Genomic DNA, 10,943 nt, shown 5'->3' on the forward strand with positions numbered 1-10,943 from the left:
ATATATATAGCAACAATGGTAAATACTGTAGATTTATATATATACACACACATATATGCACATTCATACTATTTTCTTATGTCATCTATAGTATTTTTTATCTGTATGCGGGTTTCTTTTTTGATGTGTTTTTAACATGCTAAAAGTAACAAGTGTATTTTGGTTTTGTGTCTTTTATGTGCATTTTTTTCTTATGGCAAAAGTGCTACATCTCTGATTCTTCTAAGCCTAATTGTCTTCTAATTGAGTAGATATTGTCAGTGTTTGTCTGTGTTATATATCACAATCCTGTTACATACTTTATTAATTTCCAGTAATACCATATTTAGGCCTACATTCCATATTTTATATGTTATTTATTAAGCCATTGTTAATAGCAATAAGATCATATCTTCCATCTTATCAGTGATAAAATGTAGCTCTCTATTTTTTAAGTACGAAAGTTTAATTCAAAATTATTTTGCCACCATAAAATTTGACTCTTTTAGATTTATCTTTTAATAATTAACAGAAGAAAAATATTGGTAAAGTGGGTCCAAACTTATTTATGAACCAAATTCAGTAAAGAATTTTATGTCATAAAGACTGATTTTACTCTTTTATACCTGCATATAGTTGGTATAAATATTATGTCATTAATAAGCCTCCTTCATGGCAGTTTTGCTTAATTTAATAAGCATTTTGGTGTATTTTTTTCCCTTAAATTTAGTTTGAAAAGTAAAGCTGACTCAAGGTCTCAAAGGACTTTAAAACGGACTTTTTCAGGGTCTTAATGTTTTTCTAGAATTTTCTTTTTTTAAATGTACTGATTTTAAAATCGGAAGATATATGTAAGATCAGATACCAATTGTCAATGCTAGAATATTTCATAAAAGAATAAAGAGATTCACTCAAATAGGGCATTGCTGAAGGAGAGCGGTAGATGAATAGGATGTGATTGTGTCAACTTTATTCTTCTGTTTGAAAATCCTTCTGCTAAATTTTATGTTATGATCAGTTTAAGTTTAAAATTGACTTCCAAAGCTATAGTTACTTCATACCTCTCCCTTGGGCTCCATTATGCAAACACAAAAGCAGTGCCCAATACTCTTCTGAGATCTCTCTTATTTTCCTGGTTAGAGGAAAAACTTATGTATGCAAATAAGCTTTATTTACAGAATACCTACAACTCATTCTACTGGAAATATTCTTAATTATCTTTTGAGAACCACACTTTCATTTTAGTACATATTTCCTTATAGTTTAGAAAGACGTATTTAAAAGGGAGTGGTCTTGCCTTTTAAGTGTTTATATCTAATAGATAGCAGTGCTTATTGATCAGGAGGCTTTTATAGATCAAACTTTGCTTTTAAGATGACTCACGGTATTGAAATTCCATTTCAGTAAGATCATAATTAATAAGACAAGGAATTCCATTTAACATTTATTTCTAAATTTTACTTCCAGAAGGACTATTTCATTACTCCTAAGTCTAGCACTGCTGCTACTCTATATAGATGGGGAAAAAAAACCCTGAGAAATAAAGAAATCCATTTAAGAATACACAATAGTAGATCTCAAACCATGGTGATCTTTAGAATTACCTGGAGAACTTTCTTAAAACTGTCTGCCTAAGTCACACCCAAACCATTTAAATCAGAAAAAGGTAGAGCATAGACATCAGGTAATTGTCTTATTTCCTTCTTCCTTAAAGTTCAGTTAGGTTCTTAAAAGAATTAAAAGCTTTAACCCTCATTATTTTCCCCATGTGACTGTCTCAAATCTTCATTGGTCAGAGTTTAACCAAACAATTCCACTGTTGTCAAACTGAATCCATTTTATGCCTCCATCATGCTTCTCAGACTACAGATCTTTATAGAAAAGAACTCCCCAGCTTTTTCCTGGAGCAGCTCATGGGTTCATACTGCTGATCTTTTGGTTGGTTGCACAACACATTATGCACTACATCACCAAGTCACTTTTCAGAGACTGTTGTTGTGTACCATCAAGTTGGAACCAACTCATAAATGACCAGCGGGTTTTCATAGGCTATAAATCACACAGGAGGAGACTGTATCTTTCTCCCACTGAGCAGCTAGTAGGTTGGATTCAAACCACATGCCTTCACAATGGCAGTGCAGCACTTTTACCACTAGGCCACCAGAGCGTCCATTCAGAGATTAGAAGTAATGTATCAGAAAGTTATGGAAATTTCCAGTGGAATTAGGCCATTTCTTTAAGTTTGATGAACTCCTAACAGTCATGGACAAAATAAATTGCTTCACATGAAAAGTGAAGGTAGCATGGCTCTGTGCTTGACCTCATTTGCTGCTTACAGTAGTCCATCAGTATTGGTAGAGTCAGGTTAAGATTTCCATTTTTCTAGACAATGTCTGTCTTTCATTTACGTTAAGTAACATGCTTTTTTCAAAAGCCTAAATGAGTTTTAGGTGCATGAGGAGTTGATTTCAGCATTTCATCAGGCATCTACAGTGTGCTCTGCATACAAAGAACTGTGCTGGGCTTACACTTGAAGGTGGGATGCATGTGCTCCTTAGTGCTGTCTTGGTGACATGCATGGGCGATTACAGAAAGCACGCACATAGTGAACAGAACTTAGGAAGGTTTGAAAGGCTTTGGGGGAGTTAATACCTCATCTGAGCCTGAAAGGCTTTGTGTGAGAAGGGCACAGGCAATAGGCAGCAGGCAAGTAGAAGAGAGGAAGGAGCAAGAAAGATTTTTACAGAGGGATTCATGGCAGTTGTGTGGTGTAGTTCGGATGGGAGGGCGTGGATTTGCCACTTTGATATATATATGAGGGATAGAGGTGTGAGAGTTTAGCACAGAGACCAGTCATGACAGGCTTTGAACACCACTGAAGGTGATCCTATAGGCACATGTTGCCAGGCTTATATTTACATTTTATGTATGGTCTTTTGAGGCTGGGGAAGCTGAATATGAGGGTCTAAGCCTAAGTAGTTAGGAAGACTTCAGACTGTTACAGATGTTATCTTGAAAAGGTGATGTAGAGCTTAACTCTGCAAAGGAAAAAAGTTATAAACAAGAGGTCATTAACTTGAAAAATGCTAAAAATTACTAAAATTGATATGATTTGATAATTGGTTCAATGTACTCCTAAAAGGAAAAACAGATGACACTTGTAAGTATCTGACAGTGCTAAGCATTTTGCCCGTGGCCTAGTGGCAAGAGGCTGTGCTGCAGTCGTGAAGGCATGCAGTTCAAGGCTACCAGCTGTTCTGTGGGAGAAGGATGGGCAGTCTCCTCCCCTGTGATTAACTGCCTCTGAAAACCCACCGAAGGTCAGCTATGGGTCGGTTCCGACTCTATGGTATACAACATCACATTTACTCTACCAAGTGTCTAATATACTTCCCAGTTTACAGATAAGAGAGCACTGGGTACCAGAGAACTTATATAACTTATGACAGCTTATGGACAAGTGACAACAGGTAAGAAAGAACTAGGATTTTAATTTAGGCAGTCTGAATGCAGAGCTTATGCTTTTTCTGCTCTTACCTCCCCGAAACCTTATTGTGTCCTGTCACATTGGAACCGATCCATAGCGGACCCTCCAGCGGGTTGTCAGAGGCACTTAATCATATGGGATGAGATTGCCCATCCTTCCCCCTCACAGCAGCAGATGGATTAGAACTGTGCACCTTTGGTTTACTGGGACAGCTCCTTACCACTAGTCCACCAGACCCCCTTAAAAACCTTGATAGATATATTTGCCTACTATAATAGGCATCTCTTTTAAGTGTACAATGATTTAGTAAATGTATAGAATTACACAATCCTGTCTATACAGATTTTAGAATTATTTCTCCATCATGTCAAGATCTTTCTGCAATCGGTGCTTACGACCCTGGTCTCAGGCAACTGCTAAATGCCCTCTATCGATTTACCCTTTCCAGACTTATCATAGAAATGAGATTATAAATATATCATCATTAATGTCTGATGACTTGTGAAAGTGTGAATCCCCCCATCCAGGTTCTTCAATGTAGTTGAAATGCATGTACCAGATGTCATTTTACTTTTTATTGCTGAAGAGTCTTCCATTGTTATTTTACATTGTGCTTATTCATTTACTAGTTGAGAGACATTTAGATTGTTTCCATTTTAGGCTACTATAAATAATGCTGCTATGAACATTTACATATAAGTCTTTATGTTGAAATTGTTTTTATTTTCCTCAGATGTGTACATAAGAAGGTGGTTTTATGATAAGTGTGTTTAAATTTTAGAGAAATTACCAAGCTTTTACAAAATGGCAGCACCTTTTTACATTTCCACCAGCAATGTATGAGGGTTCCAGTTTCTCTACATCATAGCCGATACTTGCCCACTTCTTAAAAAAATTGTCTTTTTCATGAATGCTAAGGGTATCTCATGGTGGTTTTAATTTATAAATGACCAATAATGTTGAGCATATTTTTATGAGCTTATGAATCATTTGTATATTTTCTTTGTTGAAATATCTATATTCAAGTCTTCTGATTATTTATTGAGTTGTTTGTCTTATTATTGAGTGCTATGAGATCTGTAAACATTCTGGATATAAGTCCTTTATACAATGTGTAATTTGCACTTAACTCTCTTCTAGTCATTTTGTTCTTTTCCCAGTTGTTTTGGCTTTGGGAGAGGGGCATGCGTTTCTATATAAATTTTAAGATAATCTTGTCAGTTGTTATTTAAAAATCTGCAGGGGTTTTGAAAGGCATTGTGTTGAATCTATAGACAACCAGTTTAGGAATAATTAACATCTTGACAGTGTTGAATCTTATAGTCCAACAGTATAGAACATCTGTCGTTTTATTTAGGGGTCATCTTTAAGTGTTGCTTAAGCAAATTTTTGTAATTTCAGTGTATGTTTTTCTCTTCTTTTTTTACTTATTTCAACTATTTTTCTTGATGCTCTTGCAGATAGAATTACTTAAAGCCTGTGTAGGACCTACACTATTCTATTTAGAAAAGAAGAAAAACCAAGATTGTTATTTCTAGGGTATTCTGCTGCCTTAATGGGTAAGGTACTGCCAACCCAAAGGCAGGCAGTTCAAGTCCACCAGTTGTACCAGGGAGAAGGATGGACAACCTCATGTGTGTTTCAGTCTCTGAAAACTCCCAGGATGGTCAGCTGTGAGTAGGTTCCAACTCAGCAGCACATAACAGTTGGGTAGATCTTTGAGCAGCCATCTGATTTTTAAAAGGGGAGGGAGTGCAGAAGGCAAAAATTTAGCTTTAATGAAAAAAATTCCGGTTTTGGCTAGTGGAATTTAAGGTGCTCAGGAGGTGATTATTCCTGAGAAAGACGTTGGACACACCAGCATGTTTAGTTAAAAGTCATGAATGTGGCTGTTTATCCAGGAATGCTCTAGGAATGAATGAGCAAGCTAAAGGTGGAGAGGGCACTGCCATGTAAGAGGTGGCCAAGAGAACAATCACCAACTGATTACACCATAATTAAGTGTCTGATTATTGAAGATGGAGAAGGCAGAATTTGAACCATAGCTGCCAATGAGAATTGTTGAGGTGGGTTCAAAACTACTATTACCAGACCCACCCCAGGCTAATTAAATAATCTCTCACAGTGGGGCCTAAAGTATTTTTTTAAGCCAATAAATACTGACAAAGCCAGTATTTCATGACTGGTACATTCCTTATAATCTCAAATGTTCCATAATCCATGGTAATACAGTTATACAGAACTATGCTATAAGAAATCGGAGCTCTCCACTTCAAACCCCTGATAAAAAACTGTGGAAGACTTCTTCTGTTAACAACTGAAAAGTATTTTGGCCCACAGAGAAAAAGAGATGCCATTCTTTCTCTACCCTGATATCTTTATTCCTCCGACTCCCAAGACTTTCAATTAACTATCAGGAAACTAAAATTCTTTGGGAATTTTTTTTTTATTTGGCCATCTTAAATGGTACATTAGAAAGAACACAGGCTTGAAGACAAACTTGAATGTGAATTTTAGCTTTTCCATTAGCCTGCTTGACCTCAAGTCTCACATATAAAATAGGGGAAAGGAGGTTTCTGTGCAAGGCTGTTTCCTGGATTAATTGAAGTGGCGTGCATGTATGTGACGCAATGCCTGGACTTGAGATGCTCCGTCAGTGTGAAGTATATAGATGTTCACATAGAGAAAGGGTTAATTACATGTCCCCTTTGGATTTTTAAAGTACCCTAGAAGAAACAGAAGATAAATAGATAAAACATCACTAAACATGTTGAACATCTCCATTAATTAGAGAAATTGAAGTGGAAACTGGTTGGCAAAGACAATTGGCAAGCAGGATGCTGATCATGCCCTGTTCATAACAGAAGCTTTGCATTCCAAAATGTACCACTTTCCCACTGTCAGAATTTAATGTGCCTTTTGGTGCAGTGATACTACCATAACTCTATCTCATAGAAATAAAAATTTTTCTTAAAAATGCTCATTGTACCATTGTTTGTAATAAACATTGAAAAAAGACGTGTAATTTTGTCACTAGAGAATGAGTTAAATTTTCTAGCCTTAAAAAAGAATACTATTGAGCCTTCTAAAACACACAGGTAGATGTATGAATACTGTCTTTGAAAGATGTCTGCTAGTGATAAATGCAAAAGGTACAAAATGGTTCCTATAGGTCTTAGCCCTCCTTAGGGGAGCCCTAAAACTATTCCATTCCCCCTGAGTAGAGTCCTGGGAACCCTGAGGCCCTAGGTCATTAAGTGGTCCCAGGTTGATGGTCCTAGACTGGGGTGGCCTATGGATTAAGGGCTGCATTATATTCTTATCATTGATCTTAAACATCAAAGTGAAGCTCAATGGGTTAGAAAAGCTGTAATGATAATACTATATAAAATACTTTAGAAATTTTGAAACCTTAAAATATGGTGGCATTTTAGACCAGATGCCTCATATTCATATTGAATCAATATATTAGAGACTTGGGCTTGAGAGCTTCTATTTAAAGGTGTTGAGTTTTGTTTGGGGTGAACTAAGTTTGTTTTGGAAGGCAGGCTCTGTCATTGGATGATCCCCTTGTTCAGAATGTTCTTTTTTTTTTGAGTCAGTAAAATGTACTCCAAGATTTGAGGTGGTATCAAGAAGTCCCTTCTTTGGTCAAACCTAAAAAACAAAATTTTTAAAAGACCTTTAAAAAGATTCCAACACAGAAGTTGTTGTTGGGTACCATTGAGTCGAGTACAACCTAGCCACCTTATAAACAACTGATCTGGACCCTGTTCTATCCTGTGCCGTCCTCATGATCTCCAAGACACTTGGGCCCATTGGTGCTGTCACTGTGTCAATCCATCTCTTTTAAGTTCTCTCCTTCACTCTCCTTCCACCTTTCCCAGCATGATGTCCCTCTCCAAGGAATAGCCTCTCCTAGCAGCATGCCCAAAGTATGTGAGACAAATGTTGCCCTCCTATCCTCCAAGGAGCGCTCTGGCTGCAAGACAGACATCTTCTTCTCCAAGGTATGCATGTTCTTTCTATTGGTAGTCCATGGGATATTCAGTAGTCTTCCCTAACACCACAACTCAAAGGCGTCAATTATTCTGTCATCTGCACTGCAGTCCCAAATGTATGCAGTTCAAATCCACAAGCTGCTCTGTAGGAAGAAGACATTCTTCTCCTCTGTGATTTACTGTCTTTAAAAACCTGCTGGAAGATCAGCTATTGAATCAATTCTGACTCAGTGGCACCTCAACAACATGGCCTGAGTCAGGCACACCGTAGTCTTCAAATTGACATCATTGCTCCCGGGTGTAATTTGGAGAAGTCCCTGACAGCTGATTTTCCCATTGTCATCTGACTACTGGTACCACGAGTGTTGATTGTGGCTTCAAGTAAGATGAAACCGTTGACAATTTCAATGCTTTATCAGTCTTAATATTGCTTCTCAGTCCAGTGGTAAAGATTTTTGCCTTCTTGACGTTGAGATGCAATCCATATTGTAGACTGTAGTCTTTGGTTTTCTACAGCCAGCATTTCATGTCCTTCTCAGGCCAACAAGGTTGTGTCATCTGCATACATAACACAGGTTGGTGAGTCTTTGTCCTATCCTGACGCATACACATTAGTAGGAAGAGTATAATCTTGACAAAATGGATATTCCTTTAAGTTAAATATTTTTCTAAAAGTTCACTGTATGGATTTAAATAAAAACTAAAAACTGCTAAGAACCAGCTCTGGTCCACAACTCAGCACCAGCATTTAAGGACGATTACACTAATCTGTGTTTCATTCAATTTCAGATTATGTGATTAGGTTATGTGGTTTATAGAAAATTTAATTCTTCATCTAAATCAGATGCTAAGCTTTTGCTGAGAGTCAACATACTAATAAACATAATGTAACTATTAATTTATTGATAGGTTTCTGGTAAATATCCTCAGAGAAGGAATCCAGGCTTGAAACAGCCTTTGGAACACCAGCTGGAGTATTTGTGTATAATCAGTTCTGAGAAGGAAATGGTAAATTGTATTTTTAAAAATTCACTGGAGTCCGAGATAAGCAAAGGTAGGGCCCTAAAAGCCACTGCTAGCAAGTAAATTCTGAGTGATCGTGACCCTGTAGGGAATGTGCACCATCGATTTCTCCCACACCAGCTAGTGGGGTCACCTTTTTGGTTAGCAGCTTTAACCACTGTGCTACCAAGGCACCTTAAACATAAGATACTAGAGCCAGTTTGAAGCTTTGCATGACCAATGCAAAAACATTTTTTTTAAATATATAACAAGCAATGAAATAAGAGCACGCTTTCACCTAGGGAAATTAATTCCCTTGTATCCCTGAATTTTTTTAAATTAATGAATTCATTAAAACAGGAGTGGCATCCACTTCCATAAATAGCTTGCCTCCGGAAACCCTGTGAACCTGGAGCAAGGGTGAAAGTCACGCAAGTGTCAAGGACTTTGGTTCATAGGGTCGCTATGAGTCGCCTACGACTCGACAGCACTTAATAACAGTTTTAATGAACGTTTACAGAGATTTTGGATTTCCAAACATGCATTGTTGCATTTTTCTCCCTGCCCCCAATTTTTTTTTTTTTATGATAAAGTGTGTTGATAGGAGCTAGGAACACCATGTTGTCATTATGTACCATCAAGTCAGAACCGACTCATGGCTAAACTTCCATGGGTTTTCAGAGGCAGTTCATCTTAGTGGAGGAGATTGCCCATCTTTCTTCAGCAGAGCAGCTGGTGGATTAGAATGTGTGCCATTGGGTTGGCAGCACGACTCCATACCACAAAGCCACCAGAGCTCACCATACCTGTCTAGAATATGGTCACCTGGCTACACCTGGTGCCTAACAGAATTGATGTTCTGTACGTAGTGTGGTGGAGATGTTTTGGCTTTATTGATGAACTCTATAGGACATCTTAACACCCAACTCCACGAGCAGAGATTGTGAGGGTTGCTCCGGATGAGGCAGGGTTTCACTCTTGGACAAAGGGTCATTTTGAGCAGATTTGATAGCGCTCTTGCTGAGGATGCTCAACTGCTAACCACTCCTTTGGGCAGTTCTCCCAACAGTTTTGGAGAAAGGAGTAATCAATCTTAAAGGCCTTGGAAACCCTGTGTAAGGTGTTTGTTCCAACTCAAAGGCAATGAGTTTAACAACTATAGTAACCTTGAGGCCAGTTACGTCTGTCTGCTGTTGTTGTGTACCATATAGTCTCCAGAGCTGACCCTCTGCTGGGTTTTCAGAGGCCGTTAATTGTAAGGGAGAAGATTGCCCATCCTTCTCCCACAGAGCAGCTGTTAGCCTCAAACCGCATGCCTTTGGGACTGCAACACAACTTCTTGCCACTAGGCCACCAGAGCTCCCTCTGATATCCAAGTGTTTCAGTTATGTGTAAGTGACCCCAAACCAGGTAATCCTTAACACTCTTCCAGTTTTGTGATTTGTATTTTACAAATGAAGAAATGAGCCCACAATTGTCAAATGACTTGTCTACTGTAGGATAACTAGCCTCCCTTCCCCCCAGATGCCCTGTCCCAAAGCAGATGGAAGGCAATCAAAAGAGGACACTACAGACACACTTAGCATGCAGCTCGGAGCTCACAACTTGGACAAAAAACTAGTTTAAAACCATCACACTTAAATAGTCACAGATAATTAAAAATGGTGGACAAAATTAAGGGCTTAACTACATCTCTGTACAGCTGTACATGTGATAATGTCTATAAATTAGTCATTTATTTGCTATCTAACATGTGCCAATAAGAGTCCATCAGGATCAAATTAGATTTTTTGGGTTTTTTTTTCTTCACTTATCTCTTCTAAGTAAAAAACAATAACCCTTTGCTATGAGTCGCAAGCGACTCGACGGCACATAACAACACAACAACAACCCTTGGCTGAAGCCCTCATTAACACTTGCCTGGATTGTTGCAACAACTTTCTACTCGATTGTACTATCTGTTATCTTGCGTCTAAAATCCAATTTGGATTATGCCATTCTCCTGTTTAAAGGTCTTCAATGGCTCTCATAGTCAAGGAGAAATTAATTGCTCAGACTGACTTTCAAGGCTGTCTCATGTAGGCTATGGATCTTTCTGTAACTGTTTGTTTTACTGTGCTTGCTGGGGCTCCAGGTGCAGCTTGGAAAAGACTCCTGCAATGGCTTATGTAGGAGTAGCAAGACTGGACGTGCGTGTGAAAATAAGGGACTTTGCTGACATAGATCAGCAAAGAGACACAGTTGGTCCTGCTTAGTTTGCTGTTCTGGACATTTCCCTCGGTGAATCTTCAATGGCTTGGCCATAGTTCCCGAAGTGAGAAGATAATCTTTTTTGCCCCTGAAGTATATGACCCTACTGGCAAGATTACAAAGTTTGTCTTTAGTGACACTCTTTTCCCGGGCTCTTAATCCCTCTTCCGTAGCTGAGACTCTTAACCATCTAACATCACTTCTGTGAACCCCAACATTACATT

General features: G+C 38.2%; 1 protein-coding gene across 1 annotated transcript in view; it reads left to right on the forward strand.

Annotated features, from left to right (window-relative positions):
• Positions 1 to 10,724, forward strand: part of USP6NL (USP6 N-terminal like) — a 219,035-nt gene extending 208,311 nt beyond the window's left edge. The window contains exon 16 of the mRNA XM_006891872.1: positions 10,604 to 10,724. Coding sequence (XP_006891934.1) covers positions 10,604 to 10,724 — 121 coding nt within the window. The remainder of the gene's footprint in view (positions 1 to 10,603) is intronic.
• Positions 10,725 to 10,943: the final 219 nt, after the last annotated feature.

Source organism: Elephantulus edwardii, unplaced genomic scaffold, assembly GCF_000299155.1.
Source record: "Elephantulus edwardii isolate Elephantulus edwardi_28Jun2011 unplaced genomic scaffold, EleEdw1.0 scaffold00105, whole genome shotgun sequence".
Classification (NCBI taxonomy): domain Eukaryota; kingdom Metazoa; phylum Chordata; class Mammalia; order Macroscelidea; family Macroscelididae; genus Elephantulus; species Elephantulus edwardii.